At 30.4% G+C, this 26688-nt stretch overlaps 2 protein-coding genes across 8 annotated transcripts in view; one reads left to right on the plus strand and one right to left on the minus strand.

Annotated features, from left to right (window-relative positions):
- Positions 1 to 230: 230 nt before the first annotated feature.
- Positions 231 to 5604, plus strand: LOC122516804 (protein CASC3). 2 transcript variants are annotated; one of them, XM_043634946.1, is made up of 9 exons: positions 231 to 647; positions 1037 to 1461; positions 1546 to 1684; positions 1984 to 2135; positions 2221 to 2633; positions 2715 to 3110; positions 3248 to 3280; positions 3449 to 3705; positions 3802 to 5604. In XM_043634946.1, the coding sequence occupies exons 1-9, from the start codon at positions 549 to 551 to the stop codon at positions 4402 to 4404; spliced, it is 2517 nt and encodes an 838-aa protein (XP_043490881.1). In that variant the 5' UTR covers positions 231 to 548; the 3' UTR covers positions 4405 to 5604. The 2 variants fall into 2 exon arrangements, with proteins under 2 accessions (XP_043490881.1, XP_043490883.1); XM_043634948.1 differs by lacking the exon at positions 3248 to 3280.
- Positions 5605 to 7727: 2123 nt separating this feature from the next.
- The window catches only part of LOC122516826 (orexin receptor type 2-like), a 37670-nt gene continuing 18709 nt past the window's right edge, over positions 7728 to 26688 (minus strand). For all 6 annotated transcript variants that reach the window (XM_043635004.1, XM_043635002.1, XM_043635000.1 and 3 more), the window contains 5 exons: positions 18006 to 18153; positions 17175 to 17393; positions 16520 to 16679; positions 16114 to 16226; positions 7728 to 8527 (listed from right to left, as the gene is read on the minus strand). In XM_043635004.1, the coding sequence (XP_043490939.1) occupies positions 8292 to 8527; positions 16114 to 16226; positions 16520 to 16679; positions 17175 to 17393; positions 18006 to 18153 (876 nt within the window). In that variant the 3' untranslated portion in view covers positions 7728 to 8291. The remainder of the gene's footprint in view (positions 8528 to 16113; positions 16227 to 16519; positions 16680 to 17174; positions 17394 to 18005; positions 18154 to 26688) is intronic.

Below are 26688 nucleotides of genomic sequence, written 5' to 3' on the forward strand. Positions count from 1 at the left end.
AAGATAAAATAAAAAATGAATTGAAACAATTATTCCACTACAAATAAAAATTAGAAAAAAAATCCCTAAAAAATTCATCAATATTAACGAAAACAATAAATTAATACAGATTTGAATTATTTAAAAATTCTTGAATGATATTTAAATTGTAATATATATTTTATTTTTAAAGTTTTAGACTTGATTTTCATGAAAGTTTTCTCTAGTTTTCTCAACATGGCAGCGCTCCGCCATTGTTGCTGTCGTGTAACCTGAAAACGACTTAACGGAAACATTATATTCAGTGAAGACAAATCTTAGGACGGTGTGCCTTCTTAATTAGTGTACTTAGGTCAGTCGAATAGTTAAGAGAAGTTTTTTTTTTTATAGAATCTCTTAATAGTATCGAGAAGACAATACGATAAGCGAAGAGTTGGATTTTTTCTTTCCATTATTTTTTCTTATTCATGCAAAGCGATTGTTCGTTACGAAAGGAAATATCGAAAAAAAAAATAGTATTAGGGACGTGAAAACTTTTGTAGGACGTGCGTAGCTATAATCTAAATAACATGTCTGATACGAGACGTCGTAGAAAATCCAATCAGTCCTGTAATTCAGACGATCTTTCCGATTCTTACGAAGAGTTGAACGCCACTAAAGAAACGCAAGTGAGTATATCTCCCTTCTATTAAAATCCAGTTAACATGCTACGAGTTTTTCACCATTTTTTTCACGTTATTTTGTTCCAATTTATTGATAGGAAAAAAAATGAGGTCGACAGTTTGGTACTAATTTTACATTTAAGTATCATTACAATTCGATGCTCTAATTCTATTAGTTATTTTATTATAGTTGATTATCTTGTTATGCTAATTTTACGGTTATCTCGTTTGCGTGATATTTGTCTTTTTTCATTACCAGAAAAGTTCTAGGAAAATATTGTTCAATTCTTATAAAATTATTTATTAAAACTTTGGTATAATTTTTTTGTTAATTCTATGTATTTATTTGTATTTGTATTAATTTAGTAATAGTGGATGTATTGTCTTGATTACAGAGTAGCGAACAGACTGATGGTCATCAGGATTCAGAATGTGATGTTTACGTGACTGATTCTGATGCCGAATCGCAAGAAGGTGTATTGCGAGAAAGTGGAGATGGACAAGAAGAGGAGAAACCACAGAAGAAATTAGACGATGACGAAGATAGACGAAATCCTCAATATATACCAAAACGTGGAACATTTTATGAACATGATGATAGAACTACGGATGAAGTTACCGAAACTAGTATTGAAACTACTAATGAAAGAGAAACTAAAGAAAAGAAAGTATGGAAAGATAAGGAGGATAGATGGGATCATGATAGATACAACCACGAGGAACAAGCTCCTAAGAGTCACGAGGAATTGATAGCGGTTTATGGTTATGATATTAGGAATGAGGAAGGTCCACCTAGAGCTAGAAGGAGAAGAAGATATGGGTAAATACTGCATTTTAATTAGTAAATAATTCAATTTGATATTTATTTATTTGGTATTTAATTTTTGTGCTTTTATTTACACAGACGTGGACCAAATAAATATACACGCAATTGGGAAGATGAAGATGCTTATGGTAAAACTGGTAACAATACGACATCTAAAAGCAATAATAAAAAGTTTAGCAGAAGTGGAGAAGATTTTCCTGCACTTGGTACTAATAAGGTAATCCTTTATGTAAAAATATATTTTCTACATTCTAAACATGACAATAAACGTAATCTAATAACATATGGTTAGAATTTTTGGCTAATTTACTTAATTACAATTGCTGATATTGACGAATTGGCCAGCATTAAATGTTAATCTCAATTCATTTCTATTTTTTTTTTGCTTTGGCAGTAAAAATCATTAGCATCTACACCAAATTTATTTGTTATTTAATCCTTTCGATTAATGCATATTTTGAAATTACTTAGTTCTACATTTAAAGAAAATTATTTGTACAATTTTGATTATTATAGAATTCCTCTGCAACTGTTGAGGAACCGGTAATATCATCAGCGTGGTATAATAGTAAAAGTAAGACTATAAATAAAACACAAAATTTTCCACCTTTGCAATCACAGCACGACGTGCAAAAGACCAAATCTTCTGGAGCATCCATTGGTCATACGTAAGCAAATTGAAATTTATCAACTATCATTGTTAATGATATTTAGTTTGTTTTAATATCTAAATTTTGAAATTATTACATTCAGAAATGAAAACAAAGTTCCAAACGAGTCCAATAATCCGATTTGGAAAAAGGAGGGTAAACATGGAACACACAATCAAAATTCTAATGGAAACAGTGGATCTAACGGAGATGCGGAAAAATCTTTTGAAACTAAAACTTTATCGAGAGAGAGTAACAAACGAAACGTACAAGAGTCGACTAATTTCGGAACAAACAGAGCTCGTGGAAGAGGATTTAAGTCTAACGCCAATAACAATATATTAAGCAATAGAACTATCGAAACCAAACCTAAAGGAAGAGGAGCTGGACCAATTAATTCTGATAATAGACGGAGTAATACAATACAACACGATGATGATAATCAAATTACGCACGAGATGAAAAATATTCATATCAACGATGGCGCGCAATATCATCAAAGTGGTAAACATAATAGTAAGTTGACATTTTATTAATGAAGAATCAACAATTGAATGAATTGATCGAATTTTATTTAAAAAGAATTTTTTTTCTTAGAAAATTATTATGCACAATCCTCTGGTCAACAAAGAGCTAACACTGTGCCTCCGAGAATGCAACAACAGCAATCTCATCCAACGCAATCGCAACAAGGACATCAATCGCAACAAACAGTTCAACAGCAAGATAGTTCTGGTAATAGACCAAAGCGATACTCCAGCCTTCGTCAACGTCCTGCGGTTTCAGAAAATCCTACGCAACAGAATTATCAGCTCCCTCATGGACAACATGGGCAACATGCACAACACACACAGCACGCTCAGCATTCACAGCATGCTCAGCATGGGCAGCATGGGCAACATGGGCAGCATGGACAACATGGGCAACATGGGCAACATGGTCCACATGGGCAACACAGCCAACATGGGCAACATGGATATTTTGCTCCTCAAGGTAGTTAAACAAAATATTTATATGTATATATAGTAATAAAAATAATATTAATATTAAAATAATAAAGCATCTTGTTCTATTAAAATTTAATATCTATATGTAATATTAACAGTCATTTTTTATATGCATTTGTATAGCTGGAAATTCAAGAGGCGTTTTAGATTCTCAAGGTAAGATTTGACGTGCTATTGCTCACGTAAAAATGTTTTTTTTTGATGAATTTGAATGTGAATAATATTGGGATGACTTTTGTACCGATTATTTTTCTAAATTTTTTATCATTTTCAAGAGATGTAAGTCTGTTTCAAAGTATTAAACTATTATTCGTATTTGTATAGGGTATCCTCCTGGGCATTTTGAACAAACCGCACCTGTTGCTGCTCCAGCTGCACCTATGGGTGGACAACCAGTAATACCTTTGCCACCAAATGGTCAACCTGCTAGCTATGCTCCACCTCCATTTTTGGTGCCACCACCTCAGTTTATACCATCTCAAACTGCTCCTCCTAGCATAATTAATTATGTCTCTGGCCCTAATGGGCCAGCATTTCCACCAAACTTCCAAGGATATCAAAGTTATACTCCCCCAGTTCCAGTAAGTCTCATAGTAAAGAAGAAAATAAGTTTGTCTTTTTTTTTTTAGTCATTTGATTTCATAGAAATTATTAAATGTTAATTAATGATTCTATAGGCGCAAGGACCGCCTCCGCCACAAGAATTATTCCAACCACAAGGTTGTACTTATTATAGTACTGCGCAACAACAGCAACAAACAGCTCCCATAAGACGACCAAAGGCAGCCATTCCAATTCTTCCACCTCCGGATAATCAGCAGCATCAAAGTAATCGTGGCAGAGGTAGAAGTATTCAATCTAATCAACAAACTAACCAACCTGGTAGTGTACAACAAAGTGAACAAGAAGTTAAAAGTAACTCGGTGGAAAGTGATCAAAAGAATATCTTAGGACAATTTGATAATCTACAAAATGATCAGTCGGAATCGATTCAACAAAAGGAAGAAACCTCGAGTATAATATCGAGTGATATAGGAAATAAAGAAACTGTAATCAAAAGTATTAACGACGTTAATATAACATTGGTAGAAAGTTCAGTTGTTACAATGGATAAAGTAGAAGATACAAGTAATAAAGAAATACCGCAGATAACTGAAGATAGCGAAAGTGTAATTACTTCCAAATCTATGCAATTGGACATTGATAAGACTGATAGCGAGCCACCTAAGCTTGAAACTACTATTCCTGAAACTTCTGTTGTTGAGGAAGCGGTTGCCTAAATAATCTACATGAGATGTTATAGATAGAATGAGTTATTAAAATGTCTAAATGTTCTTTATAATAATCAAGTTTGAAAGAAGCTGACTTATCGTAAAGATATATCCTATTGTTTGATTGTGGTTTTATAAGATCTTTTGTAGAGATATTACAAAAAATAATACACCAGATTAATTCAGATGTTAGTTGTCTCAGCAAGTTGCTTTTTGTAAACAAAATAATCAAGATTCCTGTTAGAAATTCAGGATATATCTGTTATATATACAATCAGGTTTGTCTAAACTATTGGAACTTCCGTTTGAATTTTCTTTATAAATTGTCTAATATGAAAATTAATTCAAGATTTAATAAGTCGATAATACATGAAAGATCGTCAATCATTTTTCATAAGCAAGAATTGATTATTTCAATGTCAGTAGAAGAAACGCGCAGCCTTGAATGTTCAATTAGACAAGCCTGTATAATATCACGTTACGGATATAATATTAATTCTTAATCGACTATGTAACTCAATCGGACTATGTACATTTCTAGATATATCAAAATTGATAATTGTTAATTACGGTTAAACCGTAAAGCTAATTTTTATTGATTTGTCTTCAACTATACTGCCATGTATTTTAAATTGGGTTTTTCTGCAATATCTGATATGCAATTGCATTGTACTTTTCATTTTTAATTCCACTACTATTTTTTTGTTTCTTATTTATTTTTTTACCTATTAGAGATTGCTAATAACGAGTATCAATATTAAACAAATATATCCTATATTATATATTCTAAAGTATATAAGACATCATTGCAAATTAGACGATTATATACAGTTTCGAATGATGTGATAATTATTATGACGATAAAAAAAGAAAAAAAGATTTCATAACAACACGATCACTGTAAATATAAATACAGCTGTCTCAATAATTAATTGTCTTATCGATCCTTGTGTGATTCGCGAATGATCTATTTATATGATCAAATTAAATTAAATATACTTAGCATATTTTAATTTAGATATATAACTTTAGTTATACAGGATGTCCTGTATATATAAAAGAATATATATAAAAGAATATATATAAAAATGATATTAATGCTATTAAAAAGAAGCTTTATTTTCTTTTCTTCGCAAAAATTTTGCATGCATTGCATTTATTTCATCGTATAGAGGATTAAATATTATACACGTACAAATACAAAAAAAAGTGGAAAAAACAAAAGAAGAAAAAAAAGTAATAACAATATAGTAGTAGCAGTACTAGTAGTAGTAGTAGTAGTAGTAGTAGTAGTAATAATAGTAGTAGTAGTAGAGTAGTAGTAGTAGTAGTAGTAGTAGTAGTAGTAGTAGTAGTAGTAGTAGTGTAGTAGTAGTGTAGTAGTAGTAGTAGTAGTGTAGTAGTAGTAGTAGTAGTAGTAGTAGTGTAGTAGTAGTGTAGTAGTAGTAGTAGTAGTGTAGTAGTAGTGTAGTAGTAGTAGTAGTAGTGTAGTAGTAGTGTAGTAGTAGTAGTAGTAGTAGTAGTAGTAATAATAATAATAATAATAATAATAATAATATAATAATGCTAATAATAATAATAATAAAATATATGAAATTTTTTATATGAAATCGCGTGATCTATATATATATATATATATAATTACGATTATAATTACATATTTTTAAAACATACACTGCTAACGCGTTCTTAGGGAATTACCGTATTTTCGATTGGTTATTTTCTACTGGATAAATAATAACCATTACTTATAAATATGTATATCTAATTTTTTTTTTTCTGCACGATAGATGTAAAAAATTAAATTAAAAGTTTAATTACGTATAAAATTAAAATTGTTACTTTAAGTTTAAAAAAAGTAATGAAAATTTAACTGCATAAGTTTTGAGATATATATTAAATTGTCGGAAAGTTCATGCCAATTTTGATATCAAATTTATATTTATAAATTAGTATGAATTTTTCGATCAAGGCAATATTATTTATGCATACGTATTCTACCTGCAATACATACATTTAACAGTAATATCAAATTCATTTATATTTCAATTAGTAATAACATTATACATTACAATACATATACACACAATACATACAATACATTACAATTAAAATTATTAACGTATTGATATAACAGAAACAGAAAGAATAAAACAAACTTGAAATAAAAAATACTAGAAGTAACATTTGGCAAATTATTCATCGTAAACTTGATAATAGTTTTATTAAAGTACCACAAATTTGTAAAAAAGATAAAAAAACATATGTATCTTTTTTAATTCTGATACACCGGATAATACGATGTTTGCACTTTCACCCTGATAAAAATGTTTCATCGAATGCGTTATAACGAAGCAAACAGGTACGAGCTAAACGATTTTAAAATTGCGTTGGAAGAAATAAATTGTGTAAAAGAAAGGGAGCGGTTTTTTGGATCGTGTTATTTTTAAATCTTATAAAAAAAAGACTGTGTAAAAAAAAAGAGTTAGGTATATAAATCTTTTCTTCTGTTACTCTAAAACATTGCAACTTATAAACAAAATGTACCGCTAATAACTCGAATATATATATATATTCATCCTATAAGCAAATTTAAAAAAATTAAAAGAAAAAACTAAGGAATAGGTTCGAATAAGTTTCGATTCATAAAAATACTTCATTATAATACATGACACAACACAGAAATAGTTTTTTGTGTACATATATATATATATATATATATATATATATATATATATATATGTACATAAACGACTATTTCTATATATATTAGAATATTCTACAGATTCGAAATTATTACCGAATTTACCTTGATAGTGTAGAAATACGACACAATTATTACATTTTGTAGATATATCACTCCATTTAGCATATTCGATTGTATTATAAGAGAATTGTTACGACTACTGAATAACACTATTATTACGGTAATATACGCTGTAAAAAAAAAGAAAAAAAGAAATGAACAAACAAAAACAAATTGTCATTTAAAAAAAAGGATTCCTGCGCGTACATCTTTTCACTTATTGAACATATACAGTATTTAAGAGGATAAAAATCCTCCTCTTTTTTTCTCTTTTTATTTTGGTTTATTTTATTTTTTTAATTTTATTCTTTAAGAAAAGATTCAACGTTTATGTCCAAAGTGCGTTTGTAAAACAACACACAATATAGTCTTTTAAGATTATTATTATAATTTTCTTTTATTTCTTTTCTTATCAATTACATTCAAGCTTATTTCTTGTTGCTAAATACGTATATGTATAATTCGTGTATATAACTCCTTAATTTAAATATTTAATTAATATCGACATATTTAATATACATTTCGTGTGAAGTTTATTATGATTATGGTAAAGATGATCACGGTAATGATGATGATGATGATGATGATGATGATAATGAGGATGATGGACAATGTAGGTTATGATGATGACAATGATAATGATTATCGTGCTTGTGTATAATAATATTAAACTGAGCTATAAATCTACAATATATATACGACATGCTAAAACAAAGCGTCCAAATTTCGTCGAATTTCATATTCGAGATCATATTTGAATTAAAAAGAACATAGTTTATATAGGGTAATTTATGATATACCGGGATCGGTTGAAAACTTTAAAGCTCTAACAAAAGAAATGTTTCATTTTTTCTAAAAGTAAAAGTGAATTTGATCGACAAAAATAATTTTTTCTATTTAGGCTTATAACTTTTCAACCTACACACGTTTAATAATATGGTGAATTAAATAACCAACCTTCTATAAGTTGTGTTATCGTGTCAATGAATATTGAAGTTAATATCGTTTCTAAATCATATTTGAAAGTGTTTTAGCTTATTCGTTTTCTACTTCAACAATGACCATCATATTATTTATATTAGATTAGAATTTATTCTGATTTACCGTTAGTACGCGGTTGTTCGTTAATCGCGAATCCGCTCAATGGTATGATCTCGGTATTTCGTTGAATGTTATTACTATTAGTCGGGGTTTGTAGAGATTTAATTGTTGCACGAGATCTCGCCGCGAAAAAACTCGTAATATTTGCTATTCGAGTTGCTCTTGCACGATTTTTGCGTTTCTTGAAACAGGGAAAGGCCCGTTTGAATTGTCTCCTGAATTTACCTGCAACAAATGAAATTTTAGTCAGAAAATATTCTTTTTTTTAATAACTTAGCGATATGATTTTTAACGAAAAAATTTTTGAGTTCTGAAAAGTTGTTTATATTAAAAATAACAAAAATAATAAACGAGAAGACCAGCATTAAACCGATAATCTAAGGGTAAACTATATGTGTATTATCGTTACATATAGTTATTGGTCAATTTTCAATAAAGTAAGATAATTAAAAATATTCCAATAAATGTTAATAACTAGTTGGAGTACTCTAACTATTTATTACGTTGAATTTTATGAAATAAAATTGATTTATACGAGACGTGTACTTATGTATACACGTACATTTAATTATATTTTTTAACATACGCATACATGTATATATTTAGTTTAATTATACGTCATAGAGGTATTGTTATAAAAAATAAGTATATATAAATAATAATATTAATATTATTTGTGTGTGTGTATATTACAATATTAAATATAATTTAAATTAATGTAATTAATATACGAGGGTGAGTTGAAAAATCTGGAGCTTCACCAAAAAGAAATATTAAATAGTTTTTAAAAATGAGTTTAATCAACAAAAAATTGTTTCAATGTTAGGTTCAGAAATTTTCAACCGACTCACGTATAATATAATTAATATAACATAATTTATAATATATAATTTAATACAAATAATATTTATATTATCGTTTATATATATAATAGAAATTTATTATATCTCTAAAATGTATAATATATATAAGTACTATTTATATACATCACACATAATCTTTATAACATTGCAATATTTAAACATAAAAGAATGGAAAAATTATATATATACATTATAAACTTTGTCCATACGAATTATTACATGCTTTGTCTATAGGAAATACATCTTTATAGTCTTATAATTATGCCATAAGATCAGTATCCTAGTGAGGTAACACTGTGCACCCTCGCGGGTAACCGCGTGATCAAGCATATGGCAAAAAAGCTTTGACCATGGAAATTAACAACATCCCACCTCTTAAAATAGTTAATAACGGCAGCAGTTACATTATTCGAACAAGAGCTAATACCGAAATAAGTCAACGGTCGATGGAAACAAAACAATCCTCTAACCTTGCCCGTACAGAAAAAAAGAACAATCAAAATAGATAATAGAAACTCGTGTATGGAAAGTGAGATGGATACAGATTCGGAAGATTCGCAAAACTGGTGCCCAGCTAAATCAACCAAATTACAGGGTTCAAAAAAGCGCAAGATGGTTGAACCAAAATATAACAATAACAACTCTTTCGCACCATTACCAACAAAATGGCTTCAAGACATACCCGTTAGCAACTCTTATGATCTACTTGACGATTCAGCAGAACCACAAAACACTACAGGAAAAGTAGAAGAAAAAAAAGCAGTAAAACCACCACCAATATACATCGACGGGAAAATCATCGACTCTGCTCAAGTTATTAGATGAAACAGTTGGACAAAATAACTATGTAATAAAACAACTTAAAAATAACCAAATGAAAGTACAAACCACTACCCTAGATATGTTCAGAAAAGTAATAAATGCACTAAAAATTAAAGACGCGAGATACCACACTTATCAAGAAAAAAAACCAGAAGAGCTATAAAATTGTTATTCGAGGACTTCATCCTAAATTAAATACAGTTAAAATAACAAATGAATTAGACAAACTTGGTCACAAGGTAAAATCAATAAATAATATAACAAAATTCGATACCAAATAGCCGCTACCTGTATTTTTTATCGAACTGCCTCATCAGGATAATAACAAAAACATATATGAAAATAATACCCTGCTTAATACAATAATTAAAATCGAACCACCAAGAACTAAAAGAGAAATACCTCAATGCACAAGATGCCAAGCCTATGGGCACAAAAAAATTACTGTAACAGAAATCCTGCATGTGTAAAATGTGCACAAAAACATTTAACAACACTCTGTCATCAAGAGGGCAAAATTGAAAACGTCAGGTGTGTAAAATGTAACGGTAACCACCCAGCAAATTATAAAGGATGTCAGATAAGGAAACTACTACAACAAAAATTATTTCCAACGCTAAGAAAAAAAGTACTGGAAAAACCTACCCTAGATGATGCTTATAAGGAAAGCCACTACAATAAACCAAACGAAAATGTCAACAGAGAAAAAATACCAATATTCGAACACACTACATCAAGAAGAAGCTACGCCGAAGTGACTAAACGAGCACATAAAAATACAGAAGATTTAAACACTGGGGAGACATCGGACATTAAAAGATTGTTGAAACAATCAATTAAAAATACAGAAATTATTACCACAATGATAATGGAGCAAAATTCTCTTTTAAAACAACAAACGCAACAAATCACCACAATGCTACAACTATTAACAAAAACGCTACTTAATAACAAATAATGGATACACAAATAAAAGTAGCGGTTTGAAACAGCAACGGATTACATCAACGAATTCAAGAAACCAAAGCATTCATATACACGCAAGATATAGACACTCTACTCATATCTGAAACTCATCTCACAGACAAAAACTATATAAATATTCCATACTATACCATGTATGACACAAAACATCCTTCAGGTAAAGCGCATGGTGGAACTGCCATAATTATTAAGAACGAGATAAAACATCATCTACACAGTAAACAGACAACGATTACCTTCAAGCCACCACAATTACATTAGATACACAGGGTAATTCAATTAAACTATCGGCTATCTATGCACCGCCAAAATTTAAAATTACCATCGACCAATGGAACAACTTTTTTAAGGAACTAGGTAATAAATTTATAGCAAATGGCGACTTTAACGCCAAACATCCATATTGGGGATCACAAATAACTTCACCATGAGGTAAAACACTAGATTCATACATAACCAACACAAATCTAGACATCCTCACGACAGGCGAACCAATCTACTGGTCCTCAGCTTATAACAAAACTCCCGACTTACTAGACTTCGGCGTCCTAAAAGGCTTATATCTACTACACTTTAAAACTGAATCATCTCTTGAACTCAGCTCTGATCATTCATCCATAATAATCACATACCAGAACAAACCTGTCTTATATAAAAAATCACCAACTCTGTGGAATAAAAGTACAAATTGGATGATCTTTAAAGATATCTTAGAATTCAAATTGAACTGTAATATTCCGCTCAAGATCTCTTTTCAAATAGAAAAAGCAGTTAATAATTTAACAGATGCTATACAAGAAGCAGCGGAGGCGTCTACATCTCGAAATGTTTTATCTAAAAAAACCCGTTATATCTTAGCAATATTTTGCATAAAATAAAATTAAAAAGGCAAGCTAGGTGGCAGAAAAATAAAACAAGTAGTAATAAAAAACTACTAAACAAATTAACTAAAGATGTTAAGCATAGCATACGGGATCATAACAATGTAGAATTCGAAAGATACCTGACATCACTTTCACCTCACGAAGATACTAACTAATCTCTCTGGAAAACAGCAAAAAGATTTAAAAGACCAGTAAAATCAATACCAGTCATACGAAATCTTGACGGCTCATGGGCGAGAAGCACAGAAAAGCAAGCAGAAACTTTCGCAACAAACCTAGAAAACATATTCACAGCACACAACTTCAATACCCAACGTACACAGACATTAACGTAAACGACTTCGGAAGCAAAATACAATCTCATGAAAACATTAATAGCACAACAGCTGAAGAAATTAGAATGCTAATATCACAAATCAAAACAAGAAAGGCACCAGGTTACGATCTAATAAATGGTAGAATACTAAAAGAACTGCCACAAAGAACTGCACAATTAGGATGCTCACAATATTATTTAATGCAATATTACATGTCTTGGTACTTGGAAACTCGCGGAAATTATAATGCTCCCTAAACCTAATAAAGATCCGCATGATCTAAACTCTTATAGACCGATATCGCTCTTACCATTACTATCTAAACTGATAGAAAAAATAATATATAAAAGAATGAAACGAATAATTTCTGACAAAAACATGATTCCTGACCATCAATTTGGATTCCGAAACAAACACTCTACCGTTAAACAAGTACACAGATTAACTAATACGATAATCACAGCTTTAGAAAATAAAAAGTACTGTCCCGTCGTTTTCATAGATGTAGAAAAAGCTTTCGATAAAGTGTGGCATCACGGATTATTACAAACAATCAATAAACACTTTCCACACTCGTATTACAAACTTCTAAAATCTTACCTTTCTAACAGAACATTCTACGTAAATATAAAAACACTTATTCGAACATCAAACTAATCATAGCTGGGGTTCCGCAGGGAAGTATCCTTGGATCAATTCTCTACACCCTCTATACGGCAGACATACCAATAAACGCACACTACACAGTCTTAACATTTGCAAAAGACACGGCAATGCTTACCGTAAACAAAGATCCGCAACAAGCAGTTCAATTATTACAAAACTAAATCAATTCCCTCGAAGAATGGTTACGTAATAAGAAGATCAAAGTAAACTCTACCAAATGTAAATACATTACGTTTACACTGAGGAAAAACAAAATACCAAAACTACAATTATATAATACAGAAATCCCACAAGTATCAACGGTCAAGTACTTAGGACTGCACCTAGATTCCAAACTAACATGGAAAAAGCAAATAAATGCCAAAATCGAACAAATTCGTTTAAAAAGAAGACAAATGGCATGGTTAACTGACAAAAAATCGAAACTTAGCATAGAGAATAAACTAAGAATTTACAAAACAATTATAAAACCAATCTGGATATATGGATTACCGCTATGGGGTATAGCAGCGAAAAGCCACATTGCCAAGCTCGAGGCTCAACAATCCATAACCCTACGCACAATCTTGGATGCTCCATGGTACGTCCGCAATGAAGATATAAGGAAGGACTTAAATATTTCCACGTTACAAGAAGAAATAACCAAATCAACCTGCAGATACAAAAGAATAATTGATACGCAGATATACCCCCTAGCCAATGAAAACTATAACTAACATATCCCTAGAAGGCTCAAAAGAATCCACCCAAGAGACCTAGTAAAAAATTAAACCTAACCGAAATGAATGACAACAGCGACGCTATTTCATTGGAGAAACCGTCCACGGGCTATCTTTTTTCACTTATATAACAATTTACCAAATGTCTACGGACAAGTTGTAAAGATTTATGGAGGTAATAATAAAAAACAAATATCTTCTACTACCGTTTTTTTGTTCTGTTTTTGTTGTCCGACAAAGGATAGAACAAATATTGTCTGAATAGTGTTTATTTGTTATTGTAAGGTTTAGCATTTAATGGTGCACATCTTTGGATTCGCCACGATAGCCGCAAACAGAAAATAAGTACTAGAACATAGAATTCCATTTAAAAAAACAAGCTTTACTTTTAAATCTCGGAAGTGAGTACACCTAGCAATAAAAAACTGATACTATATTATAATCCTCAATTTTTCATGCAACTTTCGTTCGATAAACTTTTCTGATACTATCATATTTTCGAAAATAACTTGATTGCAAAAGTTAGTGACTCACCCTGTATTTATGTACAATGTCTTGTGTATTGTATCTTGAAAAGTAGAGACATCACAGTTAAGATCAATATTACAAATGGAAGACATCTTGGGTACGATTAAGAAGATCGTAAAAAAGGGTGCCTTTTTTTATTATGAAACATGATATACGGAAACTTGGATCATGTCGCCAAGTTTTATGAATATACTGGGTAATTCACCTATTTTCTTAAATAAAACAATGTTTGAATATCATGGAGTATTCGTGAATATTCCAGGAATCATTTTAATTTTTTTCAAAAAATTTTAATTCGGTATTAATATCTTCTACAATAAGCAAATTTCTTTCTGATATTGTTTTGTTTTGATATACTTTGTTTAGCTTTACAATGGGTACCATAGAGTAATGGAGATTATTGATAAGAACCTTACAATTAATTCAGGAGGGTTGAATCACTTTACGTAAAAAGACTAAATGGTGATTCAAGGATATCTAGCAATGGCTGGATACTTTGACTTTTGCAAAGGTTTATTTCTATTAATTATTTACTATAAATAGAAGCTCACGGGTATTGTAAAAACATTCTTCCTAACTGTGGAATTAAAACGGACCTAAAGAAATCTACCAAACCTATTAAGTTAATTTGTGTACCCTAGCATTTTTGGTAACCCTATAGAAACTCTTGTTTTATTTATCATATCCTTGATAAAACTATTCCTATTAATGGTTAAAACAACTTGAAAATGAAATCATTAATCAAATTTATTTAAATAAAAAAATAAAAAATAATTAAAGCTATTTAAATGAATAACTCCGCCTGCATGATCGCTGGACGGATCAAGGTCAGCGATCATGTTGCCGGTCCTAAGCCCGGGAAAAGGAGGAAGGTTGTTGGATCAGGTTAGCTCCCTACCCAACGTAAAAAAATTTGCGGCTCATAGAAACGACACTCTGTCTATTAGCAGAATGGACAACAAGAATCGGCAGAATTGCACGGGATAAATTACCGATTGGCCGCAGAAGTGCGGGGCGCCCACGAAAACGATGGTGCGACAATTTAACAGTGCAATAGGCAGAAAAACGTCGTTACGAAACAGGCAACTTGCCTAAATTAAAGAATGAAGAAGAAGAAGAAGATTTAAATGAATAGATTCGAAATTATTAACCTCTTTTTCGTATTTATTATAAAAAAAAAAAGATATTTAAAACAATAATTACGAATCGAACGGGTTCAAGTTTATTGATATTTAAGAATAAAAAATAAGAATAAAATTAATTTACATTAGTCGTATCTTGGAAAATAGATTTGATATTATTTACCCCTTTGTCTTATTCTTAAATTAAAAGAAATATTTAAATACGACAATAACGAATCGAAGATGAATAAAACTTTGTGAAATATCTTTTGTATATGATGAGAAATCAAACCTTGTCGGTTTTTTTTATGAATAAAAATAAAATCCAATGAAAAAATCGCGCGTTGATATAAGAACAAAATTTTCCCTATTCCTTATATATATATAGATTCTTCTTATGATTTTTATATAATACAATAATAGTATTATGGATTTACTGATGTTTTTTTTCTTGTTTTCAAAGAAATAGTAAAAATTCGATGATCTAAATGGTCAAACTGATTCTCTTTTTAATGTCAATGTTGTAGGAAGGACGTTTGCGTGCATCCCCTTTAATAAGAGATTATCTTACGAGGTCATCGATATCTTTCGTTAAGGATATGCTATCTTGAATAACGCGGAGAACAAAAAATGCCAATTAAAGACGATGCCGTAGGGGAAGCTTTATCCCGTATTTTAGTAAGGCAGACACACTTAGAGAATTCCATTATTTTTTCGGGTCACAGAATTTTTTATTTGAATGTTATAAACAACTACCCACACCATTAAATACGCTTTGTGTTTATAAATATTAAATATATATGTTATATAAGAAATATTGTTTGCATTATCAGATTATGTGATATTGTTTAAACGTGAATATTCAATAAGTTGAAGTAAAGTCTTAAGTAATATATTCTTTAATTACCGCTCATAAAATTGTAAATCAAGGGGTTCGCTGCACTGTTGACGTAACAAAGCCAATGAACGAACAAACTCGCTTTAATAGACCATTCGCCGGATGGTAAAAGCATGGTGTATCTGAAAAATATATTTTTATAAAAAATATGACAAGAAGCTTTTCCATCTTACTTAAGAGTTTTCTATTAATTTTTATAATTATGATAATCCAAGGTCAAGTTTTACAATTTCTTAATTTTTCTTTTATAAAACTTTAGATTTTCTGACGGCGTGTTCGAAAAAATGTCTATTTTGTGATTGAAATGAATTTGGCATAAGTATCTTATTTGTTTTTTACTTTTTAAAATCTTCTTCGTTGATTTTTTAATCTTTTTTTATTATTTTTATCTTTATCTTTATTTCTCTGAACGTACTTTAGGATCGAGAACAAATGTACTGGAAAGTAGCAAATGGCGAAAGTGACAACTATAGCTATCAGCATTTTAGCTGCTTTACGTCGAGATCTCAATTGACCTTCGGGGTTTCCAGCACCAGTGGAAGGTATCTCACCCATTTGAAAGCTTCTACGGGAAACTGCAACATATACATACACACATACAAATGGTATTTGTTCCATACCATTTATCTTTGTGAGTCGTGTAACGTGATAGATTATATCATCTATTTTTGAGAAAATATGATCAATGTTTGTAAATACACATTTAATATTTTATACTTTTGAACCAACTTCTGAAATAGATCCCATGAATTACGAAACACCCTGTATATATGAGGCGATGAGAATCAAAAAGAATTTAAATCACAGAAACGATTAAATAACTGAGTGTGAAATAAATGAGACTTAAAAAATTGAAAATGATTGATTTTAGTCAAAATTTTGACTTACAATTACATCACCTTGATTCTCAACTCCTCATGAAAATTAGGAAATAAAATATTTTGATTTTTTACAGCACTTGGCATAAAGCACTCTGTCCTTCATACCTTACTTATTTTTAGATCATTTCGGTTCTTATCTCTTCATATAATGTAAGAATTTTTATTTATGATATATTGTTTGTTACTCACGGTTATGTCCAGGAATATCGCTATGCCATAGAACACGTATTATTTGCCGATAAGCTATTGTCATGAAAATTAATGGTACGATGTAGAAAAGAGTTAATTTTATGGCCCAAAGCAAAGTTTGATCTTTATGACTTAAAGATGATTTGCATTGCGTGTAAATTATCGTTTTGACTTTACTTCCGGATGGCGCCGTATGGAGAACTATTATATCTGGTATATCTGTAAAAAAAACGAAATATACAATTAATTACTATTTATTATTTTATACGAGCTTTGTCTAAATTAATTAATTATTATCTATTAAGATATTTAATTATTAATTATTAAGGTAGATCTGATGCTTTCCATTATTTGGTTCACTGATTGATAATGAATAGGAATTATTATTAATATTTAACCAAATATTCGATTGTTTTTAATATATTTAATGTAAATGAATTCGTTGACGGTAAGTATAGCCACGTTAAATTTTATTAGTTCCCTTTAGATCACTAAAATCAAACACCATGCCGCGGTGGGCACGGTTAGTAACATGGATGGGTGGTGACTCGCCTGGAAAAGCAAAAGACAAAAATTGTCTGCTGTTGACTCCAAAAAAGTGGTAACGCGACCTCTTTGGTAGTATTGAATTGTGTGAGAAGGTGTTAGTAGAGTACTCGAACTCATAAAAGAGATAATAAAAAGACAAGAATATAAATTAATTAGAATTAATATTTAAAAAATTGTGTTGAGTTAATATGGAATAATATTTTTCTTATAAAATAATACAAATATCAATGAAATTAATATTTTAATGTTTTAGTATAATGATGTTAAAAAAGAGATTATTACCAAAAAGGAAAGATACTGTCCAGATAATAACAATAGCTATTTTTGCCCATTTTGTAGTAGATCTGAATTTCAATGGGTAACAAATGGCATACCATCGGTCTATCGATATGCATGTTAATGTTAAAACACTAACACTCACTGAGACAGTCTGAAACATAAAATGAATTAATTTTTATTTAAATATTATTCATTTATTTATTCACAATCACTTGCTGTATTATCAGAATTATATTTTTATCTGATAAGATGTTAATTAGAGAAAGAAAGAGAAGGAGAAGGAGAAAGAGAAGGAGAAGGAGACGGAGAAGGAGAAAGAAAAGGACAAGAAAAAAGACAAGGAAAAAGAAAGAAAGAAGGTTAAAAGAAAGAGGATGTAGGAATGAATTATAGCAGATTTTTTGGTTTGTTTAACTCGTATACATGCGATGTCAAAATGAACACATTGAAATTTATTTGCAATTGAATAAAAAAGAAATAATTTGCTTACATTAGCATAACTTACAGTTAACCGAGCGATGTCGCATTTTCTTCCGCAGTATTAACTCTTGTCAAGTTCAAGTAGATATACTACAATAGGATAATTTACTTTGAATTTCTTTGAAATACAAAATACTCTTACTGTGTTACATCTATTTGTATGAAGTTTTGTGGAAGGATCTATGTAGGTATTTTATAGAAATCTAAAAACACTCGACAATGGGTAATACTCGGGACAATTTACATGACCATTCAAAAGAATCAATTTTAAAGTCTATGGTATGAAATCTATATGTTATATTAGACAATAGACAAAGTGGGATCTCCAACATTTTGAGCTTTTCTTAGGCATTGCTCAAATGATCAATGATCAAACAATATTTTTATCTCTTAAAATAAAAGTAGATAAAATCGAAAAAATTGTTTCTATTTTAGGCTAAAAATTTGTCAATCACGTATATGTTATTAAGATTTTAATTCTAAAAAACAAATCCCTATGCGCATTATTAACATTGATTATTAATAAATATTTATGAAATTAAGATATTAAAATTGATAAATTTTTAAATATATACAAATTTGGGTACGTGTCATTAACTGTTATAATCAATAAATATTGAAAAATAGAGATTTTGAATGTGAAATATACAATAAATAAAATCGTATGATTGTTGAAAACATACGAAAAATAAGATAAATAAAATTTAATATATATTTTTCATCTTTAATGTTTGCTTTTTCGTCATAGAAACGACACGTGGACACAATCGAATCTCCAAATATTTGTGAAAGTAGTTGGTTCAGTTTGACAAACGTTGTGACACGTGTTTGACTATTTAATCGATTGTTGTATGATAAAAGCATTCTTCACTGTTTCTCCGTCCACCATATGGTTTTACGGTCTAACGAGACCTACCAAAAACTATGTGTGTGTAAGTAAATATAATTTTTTGTCAATAGTTTTATAACAAATGATTCCCTTTAAATTTAATATTAATTATTATCCGTTTTCGCATTGAGTGACATTTAAATAAATAATACTGTTACACGTGTGTCCTATTTTAACGACACCATCCTTCTTAAGTTGATTAAAATTATGCAGCGATTTATGAGCAAACAACCATAGTTTCGGTTTTCTTTTAATGTTGAAAGAATAAATTATTATTTATCAATTAAACTTGCTCTGGAGGTTTTCTTCAGAAATTGGTTTTTAAATATTTTGAATTAATTAATAATAATTAAAATTATTTATATCATTCTAACAATAAATATGTAAAGGGAAATAAATTTAAAAAAAATGGAACCTGAGATCTATAGTCTATATACCCCTTATATTTATAAATATAATTTAATACTATCTGATATTACCCCTTGAATGAATAAGAAATTTGATTTGATTAAGAATCAGTTATAATAAAAACTAAGAAACGCTAATTTCAAGATTGCTGTTACGTATCTTGCACTATCGATCCTCTGAAAAAGCACTGCATTATAACGAGCATAAAAAACGTTGAGAAAATCTCCATCGACTTTCAAGATTAACTATTTAAGAAACGTAGAGAGTCTAAGATACGTAGAATAAGTTTTATCTTTTTTTATTGCGTTACTTTATTTTGATCTTATTCTGTCATTATTATATCGTGTTTTTTCATCTTTTTTATTATTTCCATAAATCTTTACAACTTGTCCGTAGACATTTGGTAAATTGTTATATAAGTGAAAAAAGATAGCCCGTGGACGGTTTCTCCAATGAAATAGCGTCGCTGTTGTCATTCATTTCGGTTAGGTTTAATTTTTTACTAGGTCTCTTGGGTGGATTCTTTTGAGCCTTCTAGGGATATGTTAGTTATAGTTTTCATTGGCTAGGGGGTATATCTGCGTATCAATTATTCTTTTGTATCTGCAGGTTGATTTGGTTATTTCTTCTTGTAACGTGGAAATATTTAAGTCCTTCCTTATATCTTCATTGCGGACGTACCATGGAGCATCCAAGATTGTGCGTAGGGTTATGGATTGTTGAGCCTCGAGCTTGGCAATGTGGCTTTTCGCTGCTATACCCCATAGCGGTAATCCATATATCCAGATTGGTTTTATAATTGTTTTGTAAATTCTTAGTTTATTCTCTATGCTAAGTTTCGATTTTTTGTCAGTTAACCATGCCATTTGTCTTCTTTTTAAACGAATTTGTTCGATTTTGGCATTTATTTGCTTTTTCCATGTTAGTTTGGAATCTAGGTGCAGTCCTAAGTACTTGACCGTTGATACTTGTGGGATTTCTGTATTATATAATTGTAGTTTTGGTATTTTGTTTTTCCTCAGTGTAAACGTAATGTATTTACATTTGGTAGAGTTTACTTTGATCTTCTTATTACGTAACCATTCTTCGAGGGAATTGATTTAGTTTTGTAATAATTGAACTGCTTGTTGCGGATCTTTGTTTACGGTAAGCATTGCCGTGTCTTTTGCAAATGTTAAGACTGTGTAGTGTGCGTTTATTGGTATGTCTGCCGTATAGAGGGTGTAGAGAATTGATCCAAGGATACTTCCCTGCGGAACCCCAGCTATGATTAGTTTGATGTTCGAATAAGTGTTTTTATATTTACGTAGAATGTTCTGTTAGAAAGGTAAGATTTTAGAAGTTTGTAATACGAGTGTGGAAAGTGTTTATTGATTGTTTGTAATAATCCGTGATGCCACACTTTATCGAAAGCTTTTTCTACATCTATGAAAACGACGGGACAGTACTTTTTATTTTCTAAAGCTGTGATTATCGTATTAGTTAATCTGTGTACTTGTTTAACGGTAGAGTGTTTGTTTCGGAATCCAAATTGATGGTCAGGAATCATGTTTTTGTCAGAAATTATTCGTTTCATTCTTTTATATATTATTTTTTCTATCAGTTTAGATAGTAATGGTAAGAGCGATATCGGTCTATAAGAGTTTAGATCATGCGGATCTTTATTAGGTTTAGGGAGCATTATAATTTCCGCGAGTTTCCAAGTACCAAGACATGTAATATTGCATTAAATAATATTGTGAGCATCCTAATTGTGCAGTTCTTTGTGGCAGTTCTTTTAGTATTCTACCATTTATTAGATCGTAACCTGGTGCCTTTCTTGTTTTGATTTGTGATATTAGCATTCTAATTTCTTCAGCTGTTGTGCTATTAATGTTTTCATGAGATTGTATTTTGCTTCCGAAGTCGTTTACGTTAATGTCTGTGTACGTTGGGTATTGAAGTTGTGTGCTGTGAATATGTTTTCTAGGTTTGTTGCGAAAGTTTCTGCTTGCTTTTCTGTGCTTCTCGCCCATGAGCCGTCAAGATTTCGTATGACTGGTATTGATTTTACTGGTCTTTTAAATCTTTTTGCTGTTTTCCAGAGAGATTAGTTAGTATCTTCGTGAGGTGAAAGTGATGTCAGGTATCTTTCGAATTCTACATTGTTATGATCCCGTATGCTATGCTTAACATCTTTAGTTAATTTGTTTAGTAGTTTTTTATTACTACTTGTTTTATTTTTCTGCCACCTAGCTTGCCTTTTTAATTTTATTTTATGCAAAATATTGCTAAGATATAACGGGTTTTTTTAGATAAAACATTTCGAGATGTAGATGCCTCCGCTGCTTCTTGTATAGCATCTGTTAAATTATTAACTGCTTTTTCTATTTGAAAAGAGATCTTGAGCGGAATATTACAGTTCAATTTGAATTCTAAGATATCTTTAAAGATCATCCAATTTGTACTTTTATTCCACAGAGTTGGTGATTTTTTATATAAGACAGGTTTGTTCTGGTATGTGATTATTATGGATGAATGATCAGAGCTGAGTTCAAGAGATGATTCAGTTTTAAAGTGTAGTAGATATAAGCCTTTTAGGACGCCGAAGTCTAGTAAGTCGGGAGTTTTGTTATAAGCTGAGGACCAGTAGATTGGTTCGCCTGTCGTGAGGATGTCTAGATTTGTGTTGGTTATGTATGAATCTAGTGTTTTACCTCATGGTGAAGTTATTTGTGATCCCCAATATGGATGTTTGGCGTTAAAGTCGCCATTTGCTATAAATTTATTACCTAGTTCCTTAAAAAAGTTGTTCCATTGGTCGATGGTAATTTTAAATTTTGGCGGTGCATAGATAGCCGATAGTTTAATTGAATTACCCTGTGTATCTAATGTAATTGTGGTGGCTTGAAGGTAATCGTTGTCTGTTTTACTGTGTAGATGATGTTTTATCTCGTTCTTAATAATTATGGCAGTTCCACCATGCGCTTTACCTGAAGGATGTTTTGTGTCATACATGGTATAGTATGGAATATTTATATAGTTTTTGTCTGTGAGATGAGTTTCAGATATGAGTAGAGTGTCTATATCTTGCGTGTATATGAATGCTTTGGTTTCTTGAATTCGTTGATGTAATCCGTTGCTGTTTCAAACCGCTACTTTTATTTGTGTATCCATTATTTGTTATTAAGTAGCGTTTTTGTTAATAGTTGTAGCATTGTGGTGATTTGTTGCGTTTGTTGTTTTAAAAGAGAATTTTGCTCCATTATCATTGTGGTAATAATTTCTGTATTTTTAATTGATTGTTTCAACAATCTTTTAATGTCCGATGTCTCCCCAGTGTTTAAATCTTCTGTATTTTTATGTGCTCGTTTAGTCACTTCGGCGTAGCTTCTTCTTGATGTAGTGTGTTCGAATATTGGTATTTTTTCTCTGTTGACATTTTCGTTTGGTTTATTGTAGTGGCTTTCCTTATAAGCATCATCTAGGGTAGGTTTTTCCAGTACTTTTTTTCTTAGCGTTGGAAATAATTTTTGTTGTAGTAGTTTCCTTATCTGACATCCTTTATAATTTGCTGGGTGGTTACCGTTACATTTTACACACCTGACGTTTTCAATTTTGCCCTCTTGATGACAGAGTGTTGTTAAATGTTTTTGTGCACATTTTACACATGCAGGATTTCTGTTACAGTAATTTTTTTGTGCCCATAGGCTTGGCATCTTGTGCATTGAGGTATTTCTCTTTTAGTTCTTGGTGGTTCGATTTTAATTATTGTATTAAGCAGGGTATTATTTTCATATATGTTTTTGTTATTATCCTGATGAGGCAGTTCGATAAAAAATACAGGTAGCGGCTATTTGGTATCGAATTTTGTTATATTATTTATTGATTTTACCTTGTGACCAAGTTTGTCTAATTCATTTGTTATTTTAACTGTATTTAATTTAGGATGAAGTCCTCGAATAACAATTTTATAGCTCTTCTGGTTTTTTTTCTTGATAAGTGTGGTATCTCGCGTCTTTAATTTTTAGTGCATTTATTACTTTTCTGAACATATCTAGGGTAGTGGTTTGTACTTTCATTTGGTTATTTTTAAGTTGTTTTATTACATAGTTATTTTGTCCAACTGTTTCATCTAATAACTTGAGCAGAGTCGATGATTTTCCCGTCGATGTATATTGGTGGTGGTTTTACTGCTTTTTTTTCTTCTACTTTTCCTGTAGTGTTTTGTGGTTCTGCTGAATCGTCAAGTAGATCATAAGAGTTGCTAACGGGTATGTCTTGAAGCCATTTTGTTGGTAATGGTGCGAAAGAGTTGTTATTGTTATATTTTGGTTCAACCATCTTGCGCTTTTTTGAACCCTGTAATTTGGTTGATTTAGCTGGGCACCAGTTTTGCGAATCTTCCGAATCTGTATCCATCTCACTTTCCATACACGAGTTTCTATTATCTATTTTGATTGTTCTTTTTTTCTGTACGGGCAAGGTTAGAGGATTGTTTTGTTTCCATCGACCGTTGACTTATTTCGGTATTAGCTCTTGTTCGAATAATGTAACTGCTGCCGTTATTAACTATTTTAAGAGGTGGGATGTTGTTAATTTCCATGGTCAAAGCTTTTTTGCCATATGCTTGATCACGCGGTTACCCGCGAGGGTGCACAGTGTTACCTCACTAGTACACTGTCACTTCATCCTTGTATCTGCGATGTTAACCTAACGTACGTTATACTGTATCTCAACGTATTTATTATTTAAATACTAGTATTCTCGGGAGCGGTAGATAAACACGTCCGTATTTACTAACGATTACTGGTAAAGTGTTACATCGTTTAAATCGTTTATTCTTATTAACGACTTCTTGATCGATAAAAGCAAATAAACTTGAAGCATTGTCAAGTTTAGCAATAAAATACATTTTTTTAAATTTTTCTGGCCAGTGATGACTTTTAATTCCAAATTTTTTATCTGATAAACTATCAGATCGAAATTTTTTAATGTTTCAAGTATATTAATAGATATGTACTTTGTCTTATTTTTACTTTAATGGGTATTAAACTGATTTCTATACACTGAACGCTTCACACAGACAATACACACTCTCACCTCTTTTCCTACTTCTACGCTTGCACATTTTTCATGTCGTTTCATAAAATTTTATCGATACTTTGCCTAAGAAGTTTTACTTAAAAAAGGACTTTCTTGAACGGGAATACATTTTCTGGATAAATTCTCGTATTGACGAAATAATGCAAAGTAACAACCGGAACAGACCTTAAGTACTAGAGTAATCTGAATGTGGTACATGTCATTTAATTTTTCAATTTGAACTTTTATTTCGAACGCAAAAACATGTTTCTTCGTGGAAGCAGATGTTTTATTACGGATAATGGATTGCGAACAAATGTCGTCTAATTCTTTTTTTTAATTTTCCTGTAATGTATTTTGTTTTCTAAAAAAAAACGAGAGAGAAAGAAATTTTAGTTGATCGATAAGTAATTTATGAATTTTCTATATAAATAATTTAACAATTTATTTATTTAGAATTAAAATATTATCAATGAGAATTATTAAACAAAAAAACTGGTGTGTGTAGTTATGTATGCACGTAAGAAGTTATACTTCTTTGCCGTACCAAAACGAATATAACCTCAATAACCTCAAAAATAACTTCAAAAAGAAACTTCAAAGAAAAAAAATAACTTAAAAAAAAAATAATAATTATTATATATATATATAAGAAAGAATAAAAAAAGAAAAAGAAAATATCAAAATATAGGTATCAGTCCACACTAAATATAAGAGAGATATATCGTATTACTTGACGCGTCAATAGCCATGGCGCGGTTACAGCATTAGTTCTCGCTTCGATCATTTAAGTAAAGCAGCGCTGAGTACGATTAGTATTTGGATGGATGACCCGCTTGAGAAAAAAAGGGGAAGAAGAAGAGAAGACAACTTCATGCCGTATATTTGAAATCGCTTTGCCGCGCGTCGTAAATACTGACAAACTTCATGGTGTCGTTTTTCCAGACGCTCGGAACAAAATCACTCCCCATTACATTTTCCCCAACGCGCCAAAAGAAGTATAACTTCAAAAAAGACTATAGCGTTGTTATTCATTTGTAGATATATTATACCAAATATTTGGTTATTATAAAATATTACAAAATTATTTATTATCTAATGATGTATAAAAAATCAAACATTATCAAATAAAAAAAATACACTATAGTGTTATTAATGTTAGGTACCAAAAACATTTTTTCAATCCAAAATACAATAATATCTTTTATATAAATTACATAGATATTAAATACTATACAATCTTAATACAAACTACCTTTCATTCTTTATTTAAATTTAAATTAATAAAAAGTTCAAGATAACTTTATTGGCTAATCAAAAGCTTTAAAATGGTCAGAAAGAGAAAAAGGAAGAAAGAAGAAAACAAAAAAATTATCTTGATGGATTCCAAGGATTTTCTTGTCTTTTAAGAAATGAGAATTTGAAACGAGATCGAAGTAACAATTTTGTGTGCTCGTTAGATATTCTCATGTATTCTGAAAAGTGGGACAACTAAAGACGCATATGTGTGTTTACATTGTCTACTTTATACGCATCCAACAGTGTTGTTTTCTGTCAGTTACATTTTTTCTTTTTAACACGAAAATCCAACATAGAACATTTTTGCGAGTGTTTCTTATCGTACACAGTGTTGAAACACGTTTCAATTAAATCAGAGTTATCTACAGTACGTACTTGCAAATATACCATTAATCGATCCAAATTGAATTATAAAAAGTTGATGATTTGTTTTTATTTTTCTTTCCTTTTACATTTTTAAAGTTTTGAACTCGCAGGATAATAATTATTATAAATTCGTGTTAACATGTTCTATCGAAAAAATAAAAACTATGTAAAACACGAATA

The sequence above is a fragment of the Polistes fuscatus genome, unplaced genomic scaffold (assembly GCF_010416935.1).
Source record: "Polistes fuscatus isolate 324 unplaced genomic scaffold, CU_Pfus_HIC Scaffold2, whole genome shotgun sequence".
NCBI lineage: Eukaryota > Metazoa > Arthropoda > Insecta > Hymenoptera > Vespidae > Polistes > Polistes fuscatus.